The sequence below is a fragment of the Tachypleus tridentatus genome, chromosome 2, assembly GCF_004210375.1.
Source record: "Tachypleus tridentatus isolate NWPU-2018 chromosome 2, ASM421037v1, whole genome shotgun sequence".
Lineage (NCBI taxonomy): Eukaryota > Metazoa > Arthropoda > Merostomata > Xiphosura > Limulidae > Tachypleus > Tachypleus tridentatus.
In genome coordinates, this window is record NC_134826.1 from 58,782,711 (window position 1) to 58,810,565 (window position 27,855).

Consider the following 27,855-nt stretch of genomic DNA (forward strand, 5'->3'; position numbering starts at 1 on the left):
CTATAAAATTATAATCACGTTCTGCAAGTTATTCACACAGCAAATTATAATAACAACTAAATCAAAGATTACTGAGAGATGAAGGTGCCAAATAACTTTTATAAAAAAGAAATCATATAAACACTGATCTTTGTAAATGTTTTAAAAAATATATTAATTTATATGTTCTTACTTCCTGTGATGCTGGCATTATTAGGTGTGTCAACTCGTAGGAAAGTCTGCCCTTGAGACACAAGATCTTCTGATTTATCCCTGTAGCTAGAAATGTAGGAAAGACAGGAGAGAAGACAAAAGTAAATTCTAATATTAAACTGTTAACACTGACATTTAAAAATACATTTACCTATGTTTGAACTGCGCATATTTATTTATCATCATTAGCTATAGTATAAACAACAAGTAATTTGTCATTTTGATATATTTATTCTATGCAGTAATGTTTTAAGAAATATACTATATATAATTGTTCTAACAGGCCCTCGTGAGCCATTGGGGAACATATTTGTTGAAAAAAGAATCTACACAATCCAATTGTTTAAATTTTAATTGAATTTTTTTGGGCTTTTCATTTGCTGAAAAAGGGATTTCCCACACTGTCTTAATGTTGGGGCTGAGGAGAGTGATTTGATGTGGTAAAGTGACAGAAATCTGTCAGTGTATCATGAGCTTAACAGCCAAGCACAAGAAGTATGAAAGTCTCCAACTTATACACAGTGGCATTCAGAAGCTGTTTATAACCACTTTGGTAGACACTGTGAAGCAAACCAAGTTCAATATTATGCTTGTAGTTACTTTTAAAGTGTTTCTTTTTCTGACGCTTTTACCTTCCTAACCAATTCACAGGAGAAGTTGTTTTGTCTCAACTTAAAGTTAAACATAAAAAAGTGATAGCAGAAACATAAAAGGTTAGCAGTTGCTTAATTAATGATGCTGAGAATGTGGCTTTACTGATACACACTGAGTTAACTCTCAGTGGGTAGACCTTAGTACTATCTAACGTGGAGACTTAATGATCTCACAAAAAACTTTATCAATTAACAAACAAAAAGATAGTTTAAAACCATTATTTTTTGGAGTTTCCAGATTGATCTTACTTTTCATATTCAACAAATTGTAGTGTATAAATAACCTTTGGCTCTTGAGGGAGGTGTTAGTAATAACTAAATAATATTATTTTATATATATATATATACACACATAAACTGATATTCAGAAACTCAAAATTCAACCTTGCATTTGTTTTCATCCTAAATTGATGATGAATAATTACTCACTTTATTATCTCATTCTGGCAAGATTTCTGAGCCCTTATGTAACAGGTGGTTGCAGCACTTGTTATAATCAAAATTAGTGCACTAGCACACCCAACAGCAACATAAAACGAACTAGCAGATGCAATCATTGCTGAAGGATCTAACAGAAAAGTAATGAACATTAATCAATTATTTTTACACATTTAGTTAATTTGGTTAGAATGACCTAATTTAACCCACTGACTGTTAATTCACCATGTAGGATACAATATGCATCCTGTAGTTGAATGTGAGTGACTACACAGTGTATGGCTTGCAAAACTTCCATATGCGTTTAGAGTAGCCACAGTCAGTGGGTTAAAAAACATAAATGTTGTAAAAATGAGATGATAGATATTTTAAAGTTTGCATACACTGAATTCTTCAGTGGAAATAGAAAACAAAGCTATTTAAATTTCAATACAGTGTATGTTATTCACACACACACAAGCATATATCTACACTCACACAAAACTTCACTTCATTAAATGTATCAAAATGGTAGCACATCATACAGCACTAGTTTCTTCAAAATATAGCAACAATTACTTGAAAATAGATTTCTCTATAATTTTATATCATTTTATTACCACATAAGTAATTCATGCAAGAGCACATCCCCTGTGTATTTTCATTGAAAAAGAAGAATTTCTTCCTTACATCATAAAATCAATTAGTATATGGGATAATTCTTGCAGAGCATACAATGTAAGTCTTCTATCTCCATAATTTAAGAAAAAAATTACATTTCCCACTTCTCCTTTTTTCATAAGTTTAAATGTTAAATATATTGAATTTCAGTATTACAGTAAACTTGTTATTTGTAAATATGTTTCATATCATCTAATTATGTCTCTTCTTTCCTGCACTATAATTATTTATTAATCTACGTTTTGTTTTGTCTCTTGAACATAAGTTAAAATCTGAGCCTAAAATATTTATGCATTTCATGAACTTATGTTCCAAACTCACTCTTATTGGTCATATCTAAAGATCTGAAACAAAATTAGTTTTCATAAATATCTCTCTAAAAAAATGTTACTTTTTATGTCAACAGTTCAAAATTATATAGATCAGCCATTGTAAAGATAGTAGTTAGGAACAAAACTTTTAAAAATGATTACATACTGAAATGTTTTCACTTGATTTCATGAATACTCTATACTTATTTCACAATTTTTTATCACCTTTAAGCTTTAGCTAAACATGAATAAAGTATTGAAAGTAAAAGCTAGAATATCAAGTTCTTTGAGCCAGAAGATTAGAATACTTCAGTGTATTTATTAAGGTATGTTGATATTAAGTTACAAAGAACAAATTAAGCTAATTGCAATTCAAAAAATGACATGATACCAGAAAGAGCAATATCTTATTATATATTATTTTAAAGAGTCAAATGTGGGAAAAAATATCTCTAAAACCTGAAAGTTACACACAATTTTATAAAATATAACCACCAGGAAATGTTAGCTATTACTTATATCTGCACAAGTTAAATATTGTTTATAATTAGTAATAGAATCAAAAACTGTTAATACTATTTTCAATTTATTATTTGATAAATTACAGACTGTAGTACCTCTGAAATGCATGAAACCCAATAAATCATAAAGTTATATGTAGTACTAACTGTAAACTTACCAATTAACATTGTTGCATTCCAGTTAGTACCTATAATAGCAAAATTATGTAAATTTAGTGTAACAGATTTACTAATATATATTTATTTTAGTTAAATATATATATCTTGAAATACGTGTAACTTATACTGTTGTATATGTATTGTTCGATTCTAACTTATTCTCTAAATTTGTAGAATATTTATGTGTGAAAATCAATAATTTATGACTTACATCGCTGACAACTGAACTTTTAAGAACCTCAACTAAAGTTTAAAGAATTAGTGCAAAATATATCACAAAATTATATTTCAGAAAGATTAAACAAAACCTTTTAACAGTTAAGCAAGTTCAGTGTGTAAAAATCACAAATGGTTATTGCCTGTTCATAACACAATAAATAATTATCACTCATAACACAAATGAATACAGAATTTATTAAACAATGAAGAATATTAAATTATAGTTAAAATTTTTTAAAAGACCATTTTATTATGTTTAATACTCATTTAAATATATTAATTAATCCTATTTATATCCACATATTTTTTTATATCAAGCAATACTTTCAATTACAATGTTTTCTTTGTATAGAGGTGCACTTACCTTTCAAACAGATTTTTTTTCGCTTAAGAATAAGAGATGTCATGTTAACTGTGGATCCAGCTGTTATGTTCATATGAACATTAATATTTACTTCTTCACTCTTTTTACCGGTACATGGAAGAAAAAGACGAAATACTGAAAAGCAAAAACAAAAAGTCTCTTAATTCATTTTTTCCCAATATTTAAATCAATCATATAAAAACTGATATGCACATACATGTGGTAAGATATAGAAATTTTTAAACTTTTACACAAGAACCTGAAAAATTAGTTTAAATAATACAAAAATATTTCCTTTCAAGCATGATATTCTTTCTTTTTGTCTATATCTCTGAATTCTTTTTTAATAAAATATACAAAGCATACTAGTGTACTACATACTCAATACATCTTGATAAGGAACCTCCTCATTCGATATGGCTGAAAACAAATAAGCTAATAAGCTACATGTTATTGTTGAAAGTGTGGTATAAATATATCTACGTTTTGTGGAGATTTTCTTAAGTTTCATGTTCATGAATATTTGATAAAGTACAAGAAAGTTTGAGAAATTAATTCGAAATTTTCACATAATAAAACACACTCCGATACCAGCAACAATGAATTTTCACTATTTTTTATTAAATGCATCCTTAAAAAATTAGAGCTATAAAACATTTAACTTTTGAATAAGACAAATAATAAAAATTAGTACTATTGGATTTGAGCTTCGTTATTTTATAACTTTTGAGGTTTATATACTTTCCATAACTAATTGACTAATATAAGATACATAATGTTTACAAACAACAAGAGGCCTATTGATCCATCTCAGTTGTCTGAACTAAACTTAAATTATAAAATGTGAAATCTTACAGCCATTGCTTATCATTCATGTAATTATCAAAATTTATCTTAAACTCACGTAGATTAATTGCCTCCACAACATCTGAAAGCAACCAGTTTTAAACACCAAACATCCTGTTGGAAAATTAAAACTGTTTTGACTAAAAATAATTACTGCGTTGCCAAAATTCACATTTGTGTTCCCTGCTCTTACTATTCTCTCCGTTAAGCATTATAAAAGGTGATACATGTACATTTCATTCACAATTTTAAACACCTCAGTTTGATTCCCCGTAACCCTACTTTGTCAAGAACAAAATAATTTCAATTAATATTAACTTAAAAATCATCTTATAAATTAACTTCAAATATGATCAACAGATGACACCAATTAATTTATTTAAATTTTTTGAGAAACGTTTTTGTTTTGTTTGTAATTAAGCACAAAACTTGACTATATATATGTATATAAGTAGAAGGGCACTCAGAAGAACACATACCTGCGCTGCGAACCGGTAATCATACTTAGTTCTCAGAAGAAGAAAAAACAAAACAAAAAACGTGTCCGTAAATTCGCCGTTATCAACGGACACGGATCATTTATTGGCAGGAGAATGGAAAATTATATCTTACAAATTTAATCAAAACTCGATAGTTTTTGACTGGGTTAACGCGCAAAAATTGAGTGAAAAGTCGGTCGTCATGTTAATAGGTAGGATTGGTATTTTTCTTTTCGTGACCTTAACACTCCAGAAACGCGTACTAATGTTCCTGAGATATCTTGCTGACAAATACACAAAGAAAAACAAACACGTATGCATAAAGGGGCAAAAACATAACGTCTATCCACCTTCAGTGGGGTGGTAAAAATTCCGAAAGTTTGTTACATAAAAATAATTATTAAATCCTGCACTGTTTTTTCAGCAAGGTTGGTGATACCAACGATATAGTTATAAGTAAATAATTTTGTCTAAGTTAATTTTACGTTCTGGCAGCCTTATAGACAGATATGTCACTAGAAAATGAAATACTAATTTTAAATTGCCTGGACACGCACACAAAAATCGGAAAATATGCAGAAATATATAAATTTAAACCTAATTAAGTTTCCTTCTGGTTATCTTGAAAGATACAGTAAATTAAACTCCACACAAGGCAAACATGTACTTTCTAATGTGGTTGCTGAGGTCCCTATGTAAATTAAACGGCAATGGAATATGAAACTCTTATCTATAGAAGATCATCAGTAAACCTGAACACATAAAAAATAATAATTTCCATTTTATAGAAATTATTATTTTTGACATGTTCAAGTTGTTGTGTCTGCCTCTCTATATATTAGATATATTTGCTTTATAAAACTATTTATACAAAAAAGTCTTGTCTAAAGTATAACCAATACATCGCATTTAAGTAACGTTGTATGTATAGTTCATAATATCACACATATTAAAAAAAATTACGGTTATAAAATCGTAAAAAGAAATCTAAGAAATTAAAAACATCAAAACTTGCTGAAATATTGTACGATATTCAGACAAAGCATACAAAATGTTTCATGACAGATATATCGTGATGCTCGCCCTTTCAGCTGGTAGGTGTTATAATTTGACGGTCAACCCCACTATTCGTTGGTAAAATAGTAGCCCAAAAGTTGGCAGTGGGTGGTGATGACTAGCTGCCTTCCCTCTCGCCTTACACTGCTAAATTAGGGATAGTTAGCGCAGATAGCCCTCGTGTAGCTTTGTACGAAATTGAAAAAAAACAAAAAAACATCACAAATATTATTGATCAGACTCATAACTTAGACTATTGTTTAAAATGTATTTAAAAGTATATATATATATGAATATATATAGACACTATACTTACAATTAATAATTATTTGAGATAAAATCTCCCTGCATGCGATAAATATTATATACATTTTGGTGTCAGTTTAGTATATAAATATACCATGAATTTCTAACTTTTTGTATTAATACAGTATTATTCTAAACTTGTCACTTATTTCTGAGTATGTAAATTTTTCACAAAATACGTTGACAAGAAAGTCATTCAGCTTAGCTACATTTTAACTTCTCATTTTACTGAGATCATATTAGGCATAGTTGTGCTGTACCTTGTGTGAGAATGAAGATATCAATGTCATATGAAGGTAGCTCAGATTGTATTAGGTTACAACCTTTCCTACTCTTCAGAAAGTATGAAGAGTCACGTGCATAGCTCTAGTTTCTTTAGAGAGATTCAATGCTACCCGTGGTGTAATGAACTTCGAACGTAAAGAATCTGATAGACGATTTCAGCCTGAAAGGGATTTATCTAAATATGTTATATAACTTCATGTTATTAAGGAGATCTATCCCAGTTGTCTACGGTTAACTCAGTTTTACCTATATACATCGCATTAATACATATAATGAAATAATTTCTCCTTAATGAAATTAAATTCACAAAATACATCCTTCAGGAGCAACAAATAACACATGATGACAAAAATAGTACATAAGTGCTCATTAATATTTTAATTATTTTATGTTTCTATGTGCTTTTATACATGTTTCTTATATTTAGATTGTAACATAATTCTGTACTTTATTACAGTAGTTGAAGGGGAGTTCTGTATTCAATTATGGAGAAGCTTGAAGAGTTACAAAAGAAGCTCGCCACCCTTTTCAAGTGAAACAAAGGAACAAAAGTAGAACTAATAGTCATTGATAGCAATTATCAAGTCAAAGATAGAAACAGCACAAAAAAGATATTATTAGTAAAATAACGAAAAAACTTTGTCCAGGTACTATAAAATAGAATCTTTTCTTGAGGTAAAGAAATATAAAAAAACATTGTCTGAAGTGTTTCCTATAGGTAAATAAAAAATAAAAAGTCTGACTGAAGTACTATAAGGTAGCATACTTCCTTCAGGTAAAGAAATATAAACATATTGCACCATAATATCTCGTAATCTGTAAAATATTCTAGGCCCCTGTTTGCCTATAAATAAGTGTACAAATTGTAGCTAAAGACAGAACCAGTTAGACATAGATAGACAAAGTTAGTTAGTTAGATCAAGACTGAGTCATTTTGAATATAGTCATAAAGAGCATATAGTATCGTCTTCTAAAGTGATATTATTATAGATATTTGTAATAACGTAGCAGAAAAGAATAGCTCGCCTAGTTAATTGTGTTCTAAGGTAACTGAACCAGAGTGAGTGGACTTTTACGAAAAGAGACGATTATTTAGAGCTCTGGATATAATTGTGACAACTAACTGTGTAACGAACATCTGTATATACGTTTTATTTGTTTTAACACAATATTATAGAGGAAGTCGACTTTGTGCTGTTTGTTTAATGCTGAAATTTACTGCCAATAACTCACAGGTACCTACTGTAAAGAACCTGGCCCATCCATAAATATAAAAGATTCACAGTTTCTAAAAACTATAGGTGATAATTGTTTCAAACATGGCCATTCCCCAAAGTGGGAAAAAGGGATACTTGCTGTATTCATATATACCTTTGAATTAAACTCCTCTGGAGAAATTTGTGTGGATACTCATGGTTTCAAGTCAGTGCTTGTTCATGTTTAGAAGAGCTTAAAACTACTTTTTTCACCAACACTTGTACGACATTATAGTCTAAAATATTTATTGGCATTACTTGAATTCATTCGTTTTTGCACTTATAATACCAAAACTTACTTTGCTCTTCATTGGGAATAATACCTGTTCTTGTTATGTTCAGTTGAGGGGTCCCTAAAGCCTCTGTACTGTTGACTTCTATGGCTATTACATATGATAGCTGTTGAAATACACACACCTCATAAGTCATTAAAAATATTTAAAAAGATGCCACTAGAAGATTTACACTATATCAAAAATATTAAAATTGATTTCAATATAACTTTTGGCCAGATTAAAGCTGACACAAATTACGCACAAAATGTATCTTTCATTAACTTCCTCTCAAAATATGCATTCTCTGAAAAAACAAAGATTTTGTGAGTAGTATAACACTGCCACATTGGAAATAATACTCTTGGATATATATAAATATTTATATATTCTATACTGGTATTAATAGGTTTTAGCGCGTGCAAAATAGTTTATCAAAGTATACAGAACACAGTGTCAAATCTTAAAGCTAACAACAAACGACTTTTTCGGTTTAGATATTTATAAGACAACAATTATTTTAAAGAACATTATGTCTGTGGACGGCTTCTTCGGGGCTAGTATGCAGGAAATTCTGCCAGATCTTAAATTTTCTATTTTCTATTTTGCAACAAACATGATTATAAGCGTGTGTGTGTGTGTGTTTTCGTTTAGCAAAGCCACTTCGGGCTATCTGCTGAGTCCACCGAGGGAAATCGAATCCCTGACTTCATAGTGAATGACAATGGGTGAATAGTGCGACCTCAATGAATGTTCTATGTTAAAACTACATACGATAATATTCATGAAAAATTTGGTAAAGTGTCTGTTAAAGAAGGAGTAAAAAATACATGCCTGAATAATAACCTTCAACTTGTCCTGAATAATAACTTTTACACTCTCGTTTACCTTCAACTTGTCCTGAATAATAACCTTTACACTCTTGTTTACCTTCAATTTGTCCTGAATAATAACCTTTACACTCTCGTTTACCTTCAACTTGTCCTGGCTGCTCCTAAGTTAAAATTTGAGATTAAATTTAAACAGCTTATGTAGCGAAAAAGAAATTCGTTTAAAACTTACTTAGCCCCTGTAAATGACTTATACCGCAGCACAGACCAGTACAAGAAGGAAACCAACATCAACATCAATTCAATGCTGAACATTGTTGCTAACGGCAACAGTTAACACAGACATATTCCTTTCATAATGTATTCTTAGGTACGGAGATTTCCCCTAGTGAAATTTAGGAGGACCTACAAATTAAATGGATGCCTTTTAAGAGAATAGATCTGAACTTTTTAAAAGTTTATGAATTTAGAAAAGAATTAAAGTACACATAACGAAAAACAATCTTTACTTACCTTGCTGAAAAAATATAGTATTACATACACGAACCAACAATGCTATTATTTCTCAAAATGTTTACATTACCCACATAATTGTTGGTTATACCCACCGAAAAATAATAAAGGTTGTATCTCCAAGATTTTATCTGACTTCCCAGTGGGGGAAAAGAATCGTAGTCCACTCTCACATAGGATGTTCAACATTACAGAAATGTTTCTCACTATTATGCACAGTTGGTTAGTATTAGGAGGCACCGACTAAAGACAAGGTTCCCTACTCTAGTTTGGCAAATGTCTGGAGATTCTGTAGAAACATACGGATCAATTTGGAACTCACTAAATCGCAAATCACTGTGATGAAATTCAGTCATACCTCCAAGAATGGATAGGTCAAATGATAAGAAGTGATTTTAAATAAAACAAAACACTTTTCAACTTCACATATGTTTCTTGGTGTGTCCATGTGTTGACACATTTGTAATATTCTGCGCCATTCGATTTCTTCATATTGAGTGTCAAAATTATATTCACATTGTTTAGGATAAATTTAGTATATTGTTCCCCATTCTCAATTCTTTAAACACTTACTGTAATCCATCACTTCTAGTTAACACAGATCTGCTGATTTTGTAACTAGCTTAATCCATCTTTCACAATCTTTCCTGGTTTGGTTTTCCTAATAGCACTGAATTCAGTGTATAAATCTTGAAATATTTAGTTTATCGAGTAGCTGCAAACAAGTTTCAACCATAATAGTACATATATTTTCTGGATAACACAAGCTTAGTACTCATAATTTTTCCACAGTTTTCTGCATATATATGCTGATTTCTTCTCCAAGACATAATAGTTTTGTTTAAGCTGCTGGTCGTGGTTGTAATTCGTTTTTAGTCATTATATCTTAACATAATTTTAATTTATTTTGTTATATTCACAATATTATTCTTCGTTGTTTAAGTTATGCTGTTCTAAAGTGTTTTTTAAATGTTTTATTTAGCTCTTATTCTTGTAATTCACTTTCTATTGTTATATTATTTCCATTACACTATTATTATTTTTGGCATGCTCTTCTACGATTTTGATATATTTTGATAATGGTTTTATTATGGTTATCACTATGTTTCATGTTTTTCTTGATTCATTAGATTTATCAGTGTTGAAATACTACTTGCAATGTGGCTACTTATGTGTGACCCTTTCTTAATGTTCTAGGACGGATTTTCAATAAAAAGTGTGTAATGAAAGTTTGATTTCATGTACTCTATATCTTCGTCGATATCGAAGCTTATCCGAATTGATAAAACACGTTTACAAAATGTTTTAACTAAGACTGTATACGATTTTCATGAACACTTAAACGACCTGGTCAAACCCCACGAATTCAGTTATATCCCTTCTTAATTTGGGGCTCGGCATGGCCAAATGGTTAGAGCGCTCGATTTGTAATCTGAAGGTAGCGGGTTCGAATCTTCATCACACCAAATATGCGTGCCCTTTCACCCATGGGAGTGTTATAATGTGATGGTCAATCCCACTATTCGTTGGTAACATAGTAGCCTTAGAATTGGCGGTGAGTTGTGTTGACTAGCTGCCTTCCCTGTAAGCCTTTTACAGCTAAATAAGGAACGGCTAGCGCAGATAACCCTCGTGCAGCTTTGCACGAAATTCAAAAACAAAGAAATTTTAAGCTACTAATTAACTAAGAGAAAAAAATAAAACTAGCCAGCATCAACCTTCACCATAAGAGCTTCGTCTGTTGTTTTTTTTATCAAATAATAATAATCAAATAAACGTTATCATAACGTGCTCACAGGTGAAACTATGAAGTGTGTTCACTAGCATCACGTCTCGAACTCTAGAATTTCTCTACACACTAACCACTGGACTTTCTTAATCGAAAAGCTGTTCATAACACACTTTTGCGAAACATCAAATCTTTTGTTTTAGAACATATGTTTAATAACTTCTTCAACAAACATACAAAAATATCAGCCATGTATATTACTTAAACTAGCTTCAAACGTTAAATGCAAAACCCGTATGTATATTTGTTTGAAATAAACAATATATGGAATACTATCGTTCTTTATGATTTTGTCGTCTTACCATTGGTTAAGGTAGACAAAAAAAGAGTAACAACATTTCTGATACTCACTCTTTAGATATTTTATTTTCATAACATTTTGTTAACAAGGCAACCGCTAAGGGATAACAGATTAAAAGGCGCCATATTCCGATACAAATATTTTCACTGGTTAAGCATCCAGCTATAATTGACTGATAGCTGTGCACATCCAAGTAGATATACCTGTACACAATATCAAATTCAACAAAATAGTACATTAAAATTGACAAAAAAATCGACTGTTTTTTTTCTTTTAAGTGTACTGGGGAAAAAGGTAAAGTGTTATACAAAGGATAATTCCAAAATGTTTCAGTTTACCTGGTTGCCACCGAAACTCTGCCATGTAAAATGTAACTCGGAGATGTTGGCTTGAACAACGACCTCAAACTTGAGAGCATAATCATTGACTTGTCCTTTCCGTACGTAGTATAGTTCAGAATTTAACCCTAAAATACAAATACAAATAATTAATAAATAATATATTATGCATATATTTAGCATAACTACAACATAATATTACACCTATTTGAATAGCTTGTTATTTTTCAAAGTCTGTTTAACTTATCGTACTCTATAAACTTGTTATATATAAAATGTATTATTAAATCTGAAGTATGTTTATCATCGTATATATATTTCTGATGTCATGAGATAAAATGAAAATAATGCTAAAGTTTACTAATGATTCTAGAGTAAAGGTACATTATGGATTTCTTTTAAGTCAGATACATTATATATATATATATATATAATTTGCATACATACATATGTTCATATAAGATTATATGTTTACAAGTATAATACAGTTAAACACTAGTTTAAACATGTATTCTCAAGACAGCTGGTATGGGTATTAGCACTTTTATTAAAATAAAGTAAAGAACAACGTTTCTACCTTCTTAGGTCATCTTCAGATTAATTAAAGTGCTAATACCCATACCAGCAGTCTTGAGAATACATTTTCACTTCAAGTGGGTTTCTCTTCAACACGAACTGGTTAGACATTCTTTTTTCAATTTAGTATAGGGCTAATTTTGTTTTCTAATTTCATGTAAACTATTTCACTATGAGATAATTATTGGGTAACAATAGAAAAAGCTACGAAAATTAAAATATACTATTATAATTTTCACTTGGTTAAACACAACATACTTTAGCAACAAAAACACCAAAATAATTTCGTACAGTTATTTTTCATTTATTTGAAGTTTAGTTTTGACTTTTTATCAGGTAACGTATAAACACATACTTTCTTCCTTTAATAATTTTAACATGTTTTGTATTTTTATTTGCTCTTTAAAAACAGTATATCTCTTAATTAATGTATTTGTCGTTTTAATTTCGTATTTTATTTCAATTTTATTGTTGCACGTGTATAATAAGCTATTGAAAATATCAAAATGAGCAATACGACATCATGACCTAGGTGTTGAGCCGCCAGTTGTGGTAGACAAGAAGGGAAATTACCCTTTTCCTGGGCCTGGTATGGCCAGGTGGTTAAGACATTCGACTCGCAATCGAATAAGGGTCGCGGGTTCTTATACCGTCATACCAAACATGCTCAGCCTTTCATCCGCGAGGGCGTTATTATGTGACTGTCAATCCCACTATTCGTTGGTAAAAGTAGCTCAAGAGTTGGCGGTGGGTGGTTATGACTAGTTGCCTTCCTTCTAGTCTTACACTTCTAAATTAGAAACGACTAGCACAGATAGCCCTCGAGTAGCTTTGCGCGAAATTCAAAACAAAACAAACCCTTTTCTTTCCAAGATGATTAAAAGAATGTTATATTTAAGTAGGAGTTTTATCAATACCAAGCCGTATACTGAATTTTCACTTTAAAAAAATCAAATATCTTCTTCCCCCTATAAGTTTTGCCCTCCCATAAGCCAGCATAAAAAGCCCATCTATAAAATAGCTTTATAATCAGCTTTTTGAATCGTATAACAGAATTGGTTATCACTTTTATAGCCCACTCAAAATTGAAAGTAGCGACACATCTGGAACTTTGGACAAGCAACGTTAAGAAAGAAATGCTTTTAGCTGTTGTGAAAGGCTTGGTTAAAAACGTTTGCGCCCAAAAATCAACGTATGACAACAAATGCTAATCATACCCTCCAAAATACCAAACTCTATGGCGTACTGAACAGATGAATAAAATCACCTGCGTTGTTATATTTAAAAATATTTTATTTTAATATTATAGTGTTATATGCGAGATGAAGTCGCTTGATGAACTTTCTCACTTAAGGTAAATTAGTCTAAAATTACCACTGCATGACACAAGAAATTATCCAAAAACAGATAAAAAGCGTACTTCTAAGGTATTAGAACCTTTCTTTTCCCAGAATAAAAACAAAACAAAAAAACAATAGCAGAGCCATAGATTTTGTAAAGGAGTTTGTGAAGCTCTAAAGTAAGTAATAACTATTTGACACCGTTAAAGAAAACTGTAACGGAACAACTGGTATTGTTTCTTTGAAAACAATGAAGATATACATTAATTATATTAATTAATCGTATAATTCAGGAATAATATGTATTGTTACAACTAATGCTATATAGTATTAAAATTATATCTTGAACTAAGATATTGTAAGCTATATAACTTCACAAAACCTTAATAATTTTTCACTACAGCCTACTTTTGTAATCTTCTCTTATACAAAAACATTACCCTGTTAACTTAGCTATAAAAGCTTAATAATTTCTCACTACCGTCTACTCTTGTACAAAAACATTACCTTGTTAACCTAGTTATAAAACCTTAATAATTTTTCACTACAGTCTACTATTGTAATTTTCTCTTTGTAACCTAACTGTTCACTTTGCTTCAAGTGAATGTTTAATAAATTCTATGATATATAATCTATTTTCGTGCAAATGCTATTACGGTTTAAAATTTAAATACTAATATAAAATGTATAGGGTATATAGGATATATAGGGTATATTTCTGCGATGGATACACAATATATCCATGATATAAAACTTCTTAGGAATTTTTTGAAACGAGTATTTTTTCTAGAAGAATACAAAAAGTGTAATTAGTTTAAAACAACAGTACAACTTGTTCTAGCTTACTGAACTGACATTCGTCGAAAGTCAAAATAATAATAGCAATATACACATTTGTATTCAACGTGTACTTAAAACTGATAAAGACAAAGATTATTATTCAAGACCATTTTACGTATATTGTAAAGAATAACTGGTCACATAAAGAGGAAATAAAATATAGCCTTTCTTTTCTTTTTTATACATTTTTAAAGAGACAACATGCTCCCTGTAATTCTTTTATTCAAGTGTTAGGAATTGCTTGGAACAAGTTAATTATAACTGACGTTACATGTTCACTCAGATGATTGCGAAGTGAGGTAGATGACAATTATTTAGATTGGAGTTTGAAACAAATATCTATAATTTTCCATTCGTAGAATGTTTGCATTCGAAACTACTAACTGTGTCTCAGACAAGAACAACAACAAAAAGTTTCGAAAACTCATTTATCGACAAAACAAAACAGTTCACTATTTCTTTAGTCACTGCAGATATATCTGTCATATATTACCTCAGTAATATAAAGATTCTAAGTTATGACTTTCACATATACATTGTGGTCTTGTATTGTATTTAGCCAAATATTTCAGTGAAAATAAACTCGACCAATAAACATTAGCTTTGTTAAGTTTCTCTTAATAAGTTAATAGCTTAATTATAAAAGTACAATGTGGGATAAAAATCGAGATGTTAAAGCATATAACTACAACCAAATTAACTAAACATTTGTGGGTTAAAAAATGGAGGTGTTTCAAGCAAATTACAAATTTCGGACATCACAATAGTTGTTCAGTCACTTGTAAGCAAGCTTATGATTGACAGCCTCACGTGGTTGGGGGAAGGGAGAGGTATAGACGGTGGCTTTCATAAAGTTAAACCAGAGGGCGCTGTATTATGTGAAAAAATAGCGTAATAGTTCGACGAAGTGACACCAGAGAGCGAGTTGCTAATGGAGTGATAGAACAACAAGGTCATCTTTATCTGTGATGAACATTCAGGTCGTTTCCGAGAAAACCACCAGAAGATAATGTAGATCAACAGATATGAACGTGTCTAAACATGTGGTTACGTCACTTTTACAAATTTTGCTTCAGTAACAATCAAAGCCTCAGATTAATAAATTACAAAATTTGCTTACTATACCTTTTAGAATTGTACTCATTTATCTTGTATAATCCTGAAAAGGACGGAATGAGCGGACAGTGTTACTAAGTTATTGAAAGTAGATAGTGCTACTATGAGCAGTGTTAGTATAGTTCCAGAAGAGGTCGTAGTGTGGTGTTTCAACTTATGTGTACAGTTCTGAGTTACATATTTTGTTATATTACATATATTTTATAATTATGCGTAAAAGTTGATATCGCTTATTCATTTCAATAACTAAACTACATATACCCTAAAATTACTTTTCAAGTAATACCGTTACTTGAACGAGATCGGTATTATAACAGTGTTACATAAGTTGTGTTTATATCACGCATTGCCAAGAGTGAATACGTTTACTGATCAATATGCGTTTGATCAATAGTATTTTACTTGCATAGTGGGAACGTAATGAAGCAGCAATTCATAGACTACTGAGATATGTTTTACTTTAAACTCATGGGGTATAATGTGTCTTCTCAATATTGGCATTATTCTCTTAAAAATACAAAAAAATCTCATATACACACAGCGTATACTGTTCATGTATTATCACTGGATGTTAGGGTATCTTTAATACTCTTCTTCAAAACGTATGATTGACAATTTTTTAAAAATATATCAAGTGCTCTATTTCTACAATGGTGACACCGATGTTAAATCCAAGTTATCAGCTTAATTATACACCATTCGTTATTGGTAATGTTCACATATTGCATAATATTAAATAATTGTATGTTTAAAGCTGTTAAAACACTCTCAAAAGAAATTCAAGCAAAATCATTCATTTCTAGAAAAATACTATATTGGAAGCTGCAGTTAATCCCATCAATAAATAACTGAAATATTACTCCTGTCTGACAGGATCTCTGTAACCAATAGAATCATCAATCTACAAGTAATTTGGTGTATAGATATTCTAGAATGTTTTCAAAATATCAAAGGGGTATCGACCCCATCGAGAATTCCAGGCTTCAGCTTTCAAGTGAAAGTTCTTGTAAGCACTCAATAGACGATGACATAACTGTTGGTTTTTATTTTAACACGAAGCTGCACATTACCTACAGTGTGTCACTATGGTTATTGAACCACTATTTTAGTGCTGTAAGCGTTGAAATCTATTGCTGAACGATTTTCACAAACAAATGCTCAAACAATATTGCACAAGTACAAAGTTTCGGTTCGTAAATTTTAAGTTAATTGATATAATTTATTGTTACATAAAAATAACGTCAGCATTAAAATACTGAACCAAAAACGCAAAATTAGTATTAAGAAATATATTGAACAATTTAGAAAAAGCATGACTTTGTTAAATGCAAGAATAGATGGATGACTGTATTTCTCTACTGGTTCTACTTGTGGAATCCCAGTTGAATAGTTGAAAATTAAGATATATAACTTTAAGGTTTGTTGTGACAAACTTAAACTAAGTAATTTCCTTTATCCTGTTTTTACGGCTTCATTTTAAGGGCTGTAGACAAGATAGAAGATTATAATTAGTGTCATAATAACAATTAAATAATGTTCCGAAAAGGAAATGATGTTTTATAAGCTTCTTCATAAATGTAACTTCAAGCACCTGTAATGCCGTTGGTTTTCAGATATTAAATATAGGTAAGATTACTTGAAAAATCTCCCCCGACGAGGTGAGTCAGCAGTCAATTAGCATCTTAACGTAGCAAAAATCTGGAGGTTGATTATCAGCGGTGGACAGAGCGCAAACAGCCCAATGTGTGGCTTTGCACTAAATACCAACAAGTTACAATAAAAGATTCTGTGGCCGAGACTTCACCATGATTAAATTGATGTATTTAAAGAAATTAAAATGAATTACATTGTGTGTTTATTGCTCATATGCTAGATATAACAGGTATTTCTACCAACCATAGACACAGTGAAGAATAGCTGAATGTTGCTGATGTTGTACATAAAGAATACAAAATAAGTTATAATGCTAGTACTTTATGATTTTCTTTAGGGAAAGAACCACCTGAGACCAGCGACACGAGTCAAGACATCAATACAGCTAGCACTGAACTAGATAACCAGTGTTATTTGTGAGAGACAAAAATAGTAATATCGTCTGTTTAATCAGAAACAAACAAGGAATCAGAACAGTACTACATTGTTTTAGTTACTACAACACTTGCGAAACATGAAAAGTAATTTGAACCAAAAGATGTTCTTTATTATTCTGTATGTTTATACTTCATCTTTTGAGTTCAAAATTTACTAATGTTAATCCGTCTTCCTTAATCTAAAACTGAAGTTACTTTTAAAACTGTGACATTATTCTGTGTTCTTAGTTTAGACCTGGAATACTGAAAACAACAAGAAACTCTCTTTATTCCCCAAAAATTACCTCTCGCTACAGTCTACACGCCCCCCTCTAGTACAGCGGTAAGTCTACGGGTTTACAAAGCTAAAATCAAGGGTTCGAATCCCCTCGGTGGGCTCAGCATATAGCCTAATGAGGCTTTGCTATAAGAAAACACAAACACAGTTTACACTTGTAATCTTCTCTTATACGAAAACTTTACTTCGTTAACCTACTTATAAAACCTTAATAAATTCTTACTACAATTTGGTTCAGCATGGCTAGGTGGTTAAGGCGCTCGACTCATAATCCGAAGGTCGCGGGTTTGAATCCCCTTCACACCAAATATGCTAGTCTTCTAAGCCGTAGGGGCTATATAATGTGACGGTCAATCCAACTGTTCGTTTATAAAAGAGTAGACCAAGAGTTGGTGGTGATGACTAGCTACCTTCCCTCTAGTCTTACATTTCTAAATTAGGAACGGCTATCGCAAATAGTCCTCAAGTAGCTTTGCGTGAAATTAACAAACAAACACTACTATTGTAATATTCTCTTATACAAAAACATTACTCTATTAACCTAATTATAAAACCATAAAAATTTCTAACTACAGTCTTCTATTTTAATCTTTGCTTATGTGAAAACATTACGTTATTAACCTAATTATAAAACCTTAATAATTTTTCACTACAATTTCGTATATGTAAACATTACCTCGTTAATCTAGTTATAAAACTTTAGCAATTTATCATTACAGTCTTCTGTTGTAAACTTCTCTGATGTGAAAACATTACCTTGTTAGCCTAGTTGTAAAACCTTGATAAGTTCTCACTACAGTTTACTCTTGTAATCTTTTCTTATACGAAAACATTATTTCCTCACAACTAAAATGTGTTATCATCATTTTCGTTTTGTAATAGGATATAATAATAATAATTAATTTTCGATATGAAACAGCTTATTTTCCTACATAATGTTTTATCTCACTAGAAAATATTTATGGAATTCACCCGGATTTCAACATAGTTACTCCAATTTTGTAAGTTTTATTGTGTTAAAACTAGTGTTCATTATCCCACTATACAAATACGATGCAGAACTGTGCTATTAATGAAACTTTTACTTTTAGAATTATAAATAATACAGAAAACAGGATATTTGACCATTTTGAGTTTACTTCAAGTGCTGTTTACCCATGACAGGTAATAAGCATGTTAAGAAGCTTTTATCTTAGTAATAGTGATCTGCTCCCTGATATGGTGCGTTGTACATAAAGCAACATATCAGATTTTCTTAAAACCTGATTGTATGTCTACCAACATGTTAATAGTAGGTAACTATTAAAGAACAAAATATTTGTACCAACGCTCGTGTGCGCCAGTGTAACGTTCAATTTCATTTTTCTCACAGTTGTTATTCATGTTAATATATTTCTATAGCACAACATGCTTTGGTAGATATTTTCTTTTAAAGTTGAACGTAACTTATATACTCGGGTTCGCAGTTAACACTTATTTTGGATAATGCAAAACGACTTATTACGTTAGGTGTGGGCGTGACCCAGGATTTAAGCTGTCGTAATTTGAATCGAAAGGTTCTCCTATGTTTCGTGTTCTGTTACAACAAAGTTGCGCTCTGCACTTTTGGATCATAGGTGTGTTATAAGAATAGCTGTCATGTCCAACTATTAGAGTAGCCCAAGAGTTTGTGATGTGTGTTTTTCACTGTTTGTTTTCCCCCTACTCTAATAGACATAAAAGACAGCTTTGCACAGACAACCTTTTGTGTGGCTTCGCCTTAAAATTCTGAAACAAATAAAGGGTCTTAAAAATACAAATTAAATGCCTCATGTAACAGATTGCGTGAATAAATTGTTAATCCAAGTAAATTAGTGGGCTATTATTTTGTATTTTATCACAGCAGTATCACGTTCAAAAACCAAAATATTTGAATTAATTAACTATGTATCAAAATGGTGTCTTATGCTTAGTCAAGATAGACATTTCTTCAATGATGTTACGTGAGTGACAACAGTTTTAAAGCACATAAATGTGATATAATAAATCTATAAGGTAAACGTAAAGCTATGTAGGGCTATGTTGAAAATCAGTCTAAGCTTGAACAACGCTTGTTATTTACCTAAGGAAATGACAATTTATCTTCCACCCAGTGAGGTCATGGCTTTACTTCATATGCAAATGACTTTTATATTTCGATTGACGAAATTCTTCTCCTAATAATAAAATTCCTAAAGAAAAGGCATTGGCATCCATGATTAATGACCACTGGATCTCCAGTAAGTTGAGTAGGCTAGCATTGATGTTATGGTAAGGCTTTGAATAATATTAGCGAAAGCCCGTCAACATGTTTCTTCCCCACAGAACGTGTGTAATTTCTCAAATATCACGTGGATAGTGTGACATGTGATCTCACACGTCCTTTAACTTTACACACACTATACGGTGTTGGCCACCAATGTTCGTCTTGAAGTCTAGGAGTTTAGGGAAAATAATTTTCTTCACCAAGTATAATTATAAAACTCGATAAAAATGCATCATGACTGCTGTAGAATAAGAGTTAGATTTGTTTACAGTACCTGCCAGGCATGTTTTTAACAGCTCATCCAAGTATCCATGGGTATCTTTCTATGATTTGTGTATATTGCACGCATACATAAAATGTTTATTTGTTTCATATTTTTTCCATAGCTACAAGAATGATTAGCTACACATAGCTGTACCTAACTTTGAAATGATAAACTAGATAGTACGCAGTCCGTTAAAAGTGCTCACCGCCAACTTTTGGACAACTGTTGTATGACAAAATGGTAAAATTTGAACTTCACTGTTATAGCACTTCTAATGTGTGGGGCACGTTTTTATGGATGTATACAGCGAATCACAAATCCTCAAATTCATAGTCCGAGGATGCTAACCAATTGGGCACCCCTCAGCCAAATATCAAAAAGATAATCTGAATTTGTTAAATAATTCCTGTAAAATAACACTAGTCTCTCCTCTAACTTAGGCCATTTTTATTCAAATTAGGTATCTGATAAATGTTCACAAAATCTAAGAGTGCAAATTATTGATATATATAGTGAACTCACCAATCTTCTCTCTCTCACATGTTACTTGTAAGCTCTAAGTTATTCATAAAAAAGACTAGGCTTTAAAAAAACGGAAACTTCTGTATGTTTCACTTCGTTTTTTTCTGTTGTAAACCAGGATATCTCTGGTTGTGTTTTTTAAAGCAATGAGCATCACTGAAATATTTCTAACCACTTATCTTCTTCCTTGATTTATTACTGCCACCACCTTGCAGATTTCTTCCTGTTAGGAAAAGCAATATTGTTATATTTTCAAAGTGATGCCAGTTTAAAATGTTATTATTATAACGTTCGGTATTAATGTTAAGTTTCGAGGCTCACTAGTCTAATTTTTTTTCTTCTTTAAGTTGGCCAGTTTCACATTGTTTAGAAACCATCACAACTCCTATATATTCAGATGGTCACATGTTAATTTTTGTAGATATGCTAAAAATCTTCCAGACACTAATATTTTAGGATGGATTCAGAAACTTTTATGTTCCACGGCACCTTAAAAATCACCAATCTTGTTCTGCGTATGTCCAAATATTCGTAACATACTTGTATCTGCGATTGCACTGTTCCCTTTGTGGCCTGACGTTGCAAGTAACACTTACAAGTTGTACTGATTCTGATAATCCGTCGTTAATCTGTGTGAAAGATAAAGCAACCTCAGTAATATTTCCTAATAAAACTTCCAAGATGTAGTTTCTCCTACTTACATCTTCCACACTTCACAATGCAAGAGTAGATAAAACCTACAATACTTATCTTCATTTCTCCTTCAGTACAGTTTTATCGCCACTTTCAATTTACTTCAACTCTTGCTTAAACTATGGGTTTAATTTAATTGATCCAGGTGGTTAGCGTACCTGGATTGTGAATTATAGCAATATCTCACATCGAACTTTGGGGTCTTGGACATGTTAAAAGAGTGGTAGTCAAATCCAACTGTTTGATCAAAGTCCAAGGTAGTCCAGGAGTCGGTGGTGTGTTCTGTTGACAAGCTACCTTCTGTATTGACTATCAGCTCAAAATTATGGGTTTCTAAGCACGGACGGATCTTGTATAGGTTTGCTGGAATATTTGAATCAAATAAATAAACTATGTTATTAATGTTTTATCTTACGAACAGCTGTAAATCTATGGGAAACAACGCGTGTTCTGAAGAAAAAAACTGATCCCAGTTTAATGGTTATTGATGTTTTCCAACAAAACCTTTCTTTTAAAACAATGTGCTTGATCATTGTCATCTACAAAATGTCTTTTTGAATCAAACTAATGAAAAGTTCAATATCGGTCCTATACGTTAATATTTAACATAAATTTCTAACTTGAATAGCTTTCTTTACGGAAATACCGCATTGTACCTGCTAGAAATGTAACAAAATAACAATATATAAGTTAATTTACTGTCATTAAACATACTTTAAAAGACATTCTATATAAATTATTATTTTTGATAGTTCAAAAAGAAATTTTTGTTGCCAAATATTATGTTCAATATCTTTTTCATGAGATAAGCATTTAGTTTGTTGTTCTTGAAATTTGTACCAGAAAATGTTATAAACTTTGTGAAAACTTTAAGTTACATAAATACATTAATGAAGCATCAGGAGTTGTTACAATTGAAAATAAGAAGTGATTGAAAAGCAGATTATTGAACAAAAACTTAAAAAAACATAATTCTTGTAAATGTTAGTGTGTAAAGTTTATATAACGTTTGTGTGAAGTCTTAGAAATAAATAAGTTATTTATCTAAATTAATAGTCGAAGTAAGCTTTTTGGAATCATAACTGTTTTATGATAAATATGGTGATTTGTTTTTTAATATTTTCAACCAACACATAAATAACAAACAGTAAAAAGCCAGGGCTAAAGCATGATCATTCCCAGTTACAAGCTGCGGAGAGAAACCAGTCAGTATTCCACACTGGATAGAAGGAAGGAAACCAGTCAGTATTCTACACCGAATAGAAGGAAGGAAACCAGTCAGTATTCTACACTGAAGAGAAGGAAGGAAACTAGTGTTCTACATTGGATAGAAGGAAAGAAACCAGTTAGTATTTAATACTGATACAAGACTGAAAGGAAAACGGATATGCCTGAACCACCCGACTGTTTATCCCATTATGTGCATAAGATGTTGTTCAGATGGACAACGCAAAAAATAAAAAAGAGTTGTTCGTACCACGAATAAAAATACATAAAATTGGAGAAGTTGGGAAAATGTAAATCGACGCACTGATGCTTCTATACACTATCCATACACTAGAGGGAGACCGTGAATCATCACTGCTTGGTATTGTTCTGCTTTAATTTTCAAATAGTTCTGTCTTTCTCATCTTTCAGTATCAAAGTACATTGGGCTAAAAATATATTTTCTTTGCCTTATTATCTTTTTCCTTCCTGTGAAATTAAATTAAATTGGCTTTTATATGTTGGAGTTCTATATGTATTTGTATATTGATGAGTTTTAATCTGTTTCTTATAATGCACTATGAAGTATGTCAAGCAAAAGACTCTAATGTGGTTTCTGCAAACGTGCAGATATTTTTATTTCATTATGCAGTTTAGAGCTCCAATAGCAATAAGAATGCCAGCAGCTATCTTCAGAGAAGAGGCTTACGATGAAATCCAATACGATTCAAGAAAAGTTTCTTTGTTATTTTCTTTGAAAACTTAAAATACTGATTTTTTTAGCATTCTATTGAATAATTTTCCCTTTCTAATTTATAATTGCATTAGAAAAATTTTAACGGCAGCCGTACAAAAAATATAAAAAAGTATTTTTTCACTACATATCACACGTTTATGTATATTAAATGAACGTTTGATTACATATAAGTCTTATCGTTCATGCTAGTGACTCTAAATTAGTAAAATAAGATAAATATTTCACAAATCTTTAGTGATTCTTTCGAAGAACATAAAAGTTTCGAGAAAAAACAATAAAAAAATGCCTTCTTTGTTGTTGTTTTTCAAGAGACTATCTCCTATGTCCCCCACTGGAATCGGTCCGCGGATTTTAGGGTTGTAAGTCCATAAACTTGCCATTGTCTTACTGAAGAGTATTAAAAGTTCACTCACTAGAATGGATCGTTTGTTTGTTTTTGAATTTCGCGCAAAGCTACGCGAGGGCTATCAGCGCTAGCCGTCCCTAATTTAGCAGTGAAGGACTAGAGGGAAGGCAGCTGGTCATCATCACCCACCGCCAACTCTTGGACTACTCTTTTACCAACGAATAGTGGGATTGCCCGTCACATTATAACGTCCCCACGGCTGAAATAGCGGTATGTTTGGTACGACAGAAATTCGAACCCGCGACCCTCATATTACGAGTCAAACGTCTTAACCACCTAGCCGTGCCAGGCCCACTAGAATGAAAAATAATTATTTAAGATTTCTAACATTTCGCTAAAGCTTTAAATAAAACTCAATTATTATAGGATTAGTAATAACAGATAAATTTGCTTTAAAATAATTTGTCCTCCGTAGTTTTCATTGTAACAATGGAAAAAACACACACCGACTTTTAGACATTAAATGACGCACTTTCTCACAACGCCTTATAGGTAAAGATATGTGCTAGTGTTTCTTGACATTCATTTAAAAGGAAATTCACGAATCTTCACAATAATGGTAAACAAAATTTCCCCAATGTGCTATTCATCTCTCAGTTCATTCTTCGATACTTTGTCTAATGTGACATTTCTAACCCCCTCTTCCCAAACGAGACATCTGAATATACTATATATAACTCGTTTGATTATATTTGCTGAACAAACCATCTCTTCAGATCTTTTTTTTTTAACATTTAGAAACGACTTTGAGGAAATTGTGCGTGATAGAGAAATACATTTATAGTTGTGCCTTATTTAAGCATCTTTCTTTAACTGTCTACGGAATCTTAGTGTTTTGGGCCTCCCTATGGCACAGCGGCACGTCTGATGGTTTATAAAGCTAAAAGTCTAGTTTTGATGTTTGCAGTAAGCACAACACAGATAGCCGATTGTGTAGATTTGATAGTAAGAAACAAATTTTGCCTTTTAGGAAAAGCTTATCTTTTAGTAGATGAGAGAACTGTTGTTATTAAGGTAAACCAAGATTAAGCTGAGACTTCACCACATAAAAGACAAACAAAATCCCTTCGTCTCCTGAAACCTTAATCGGGTTCTCTTTTTCGTAATGGAATGAAGGAGACTAGTTTTATATACGATAGCACACATTTCCTCTGACATAGTTAGGACTTATGTACTTTATAAAAAGTAAAGTTTCTTACACGTGGTTGTTTCTGCCAACAGTTGTTTATTTACAGTTTTACTGAACGGTTGCACGTCATGAATGTGTTACAAAATTGGTAGAAAACTTATATCAACTGTACAGATACAAATTCATGAAAAATTATGTTCACGTGTTCGTGGGTATACTTCAATAACTCCATGTTTGTGTTTCTAGTCACATTCTTATTGAGACAATGACAAACAAACCGTTTAATTTTATGTACACTTTATTAATCTATCAGTTACAACCTACTGGCACATTGCTTTGTGTTAAATGTGGTTATAAAGCGCTCAGGGCTAAAAGCAGACTAGTGGTTAGTATATCCGACATATGTATCTAAAGATTCTTGATTCACAACCCACATTTAAGAAAGTTTTCTGCACTTAGGAGCCACGGGTTCACTATCACAATGGCGGTGAAGACCCACTATTCCAAGAGAAAAGAGCAAACCAAGATTTATCTGTTCTAAATTAGGAACAGCTATGTAAAAACAACCCTTTGTGTAGTTCCACACGGAACTTCTGAAACAAAAACAAAAAACAATAAAACTTCCACTTGTTGCTAAAGTGTTATCTATTACTCAAAGTATTCATAAAGGTACCTTTTCGAAGTTTCGATGAGCAGCTATATTAAACGTATATACATCACAATAGATCAAATAGTACCAGGAAAACGAAAAGAAAAGGATCGAAGATCTGTAAAGTTACTGATGAAAGTTCGAATTCTCAGAAACTGGTATACATCAGTGACAAGTGGTGAATAGAATGATGTATTAAACTTCACATCTATCTTTATTGTATTAAACGGCCTGTCTGTTGAATAATTCAGAATAATAAATCAGTAGCAGCAATACAGTACTAATCTTCCCAAACGTTGGTTTACTGTGGCGAACAATTTAAAACACATAATTAACGTTTAAAAATACTTTTCCGGAACGAATATAAGTTACTTCAATGTTTGTCCACTTTATAGCGAAAAATGTATTTCAGTAATCTTAAACAATTAAATTTTATTCAAATCATTTTTTTTCGTTCATACAAAGAAGCTGAATTACATATTTGAGTAAAAGTGACTGGTTAGAATAAGTTTCACGTTCTTCATCAGGCCTGACTTGACCTGGTGGTTAGCGCGTGGGTCTGCTCATCAAATATAAGGCTCAAGCCAGGGAACGAAACTGAGCATGCTCTGTAAATATGGATACAGTTATTTTAACATTAATGTTCAATTCCCGTATTCTTTTAAGAAAAGCTGTATAGGCGGATACAGTTACTAGTAATTTTCTTCCCTCTAGTAAGTCACTCTAAATAAAGGATAGCTATGTTTGGACCTTGGCTGCATACAGTACTGACAATGTTAAAAATACTATATACACAAAAATTTTGAAATCTTATCAGAAAATGCATGAGCGATATATGAGACACAGCTTGTCGCTAACTTTGGCCATCCTTTTAAAACAGTTAAATTTTCAAATGATAATTATTTTGCTTGATAATAGTCACGTAATCAACAAGTTAACTGAATTTAAAAATCACTTCGTTTATTGTAAAATCTTCTTAAGTTATATTTGTTGTAGCAGTTCATCATATGTTGCATATCGTTTAGCAAAGTCCCTTGTGAGTATTTTGGTTACAATGTTTCAACGGTCTCGCTACGAGTAACTCAAAGTGTGCATGTCATGTTTAGGTTTAATTAAGCTACTATGTTATGAATGTATACGAATAAACTTGGCTGAAGAACGTGTTTAATAAATCAACTGGTTAGGTTTAGTTTGTTTTCAATTTTGCGCAAAGCTACTCGAGGGCTATCTTCGCAAATAGTCCTTAATTTAGTAGTTAAAGATAAGAAGAAAAGCAACACAGTTTTGGACTACTCTTTTTACCAACGAATAGTAGAGTATACCGTATCATTATAACGCTCCCACTGCAGAAAGGGCATACTATTTCAGTGATGGAGATTCAAACACATGACTAGCAGATTGTAAGTCTAACGCCTCAGCCACCAGGCTATGTGAGACCAAAATAATTTCGCTGACCACCAGCCAATATGTGTGTTTGTTCGTTTTTGAATTTCCCGCAAAGTTATATGAGAGCTATCTGCGCTAACCGTTTTTAATCTAGCAGTGTAAGACTAAACGGAAAGAAGCTAGTCATCACCACCAACCGCCAACTCTTGGGCTACTCTTTTACCAACGAATAATGGGATTCACTGTCACGGTTGAAGAGGGCGAGCATGTTTGGTGTGACAGGGATTCGAACCTTTGGATTACGAGTCAAGTGCCTTACTCACCTGGCCATGTCGGGCCACCCAATATGTAGTGTTTAGTTTTTCGTTGAAGAGTAAAGCAACAGTGGATAATATACTGTGTCCACTGCTGGGAATCGAGCTACGAATTTTAGAACTGTACATCTGTAAACCTACTGCTCTTCCGCTAGGGGACTAATAAATAAAATTGTACTACTAGTAATAGTTAAGGACCTAGGCCTTGTAGCGCAGC

At 31.8% G+C, this 27,855-nt stretch overlaps 1 protein-coding gene across 2 annotated transcripts in view; it reads right to left on the reverse strand.

Annotated features, from left to right (window-relative positions):
* Positions 1–27,855, reverse strand: part of LOC143243921 (tyrosine-protein kinase RYK-like) — an 85,239-nt gene that overhangs the window by 38,356 nt on the left and 19,028 nt on the right. For both annotated transcript variants that reach the window (XM_076487717.1, XM_076487718.1), the window contains exons 2-7: positions 11,789–11,916; positions 8,045–8,144; positions 3,518–3,652; positions 2,934–2,963; positions 1,275–1,413; positions 173–258 (exon numbers count right to left, since the gene is read on the reverse strand). In XM_076487717.1, the coding sequence (XP_076343832.1) occupies positions 173–258; positions 1,275–1,413; positions 2,934–2,963; positions 3,518–3,652; positions 8,045–8,144; positions 11,789–11,916 (618 nt within the window). The remainder of the gene's footprint in view (positions 1–172; positions 259–1,274; positions 1,414–2,933; positions 2,964–3,517; positions 3,653–8,044; positions 8,145–11,788; positions 11,917–27,855) is intronic.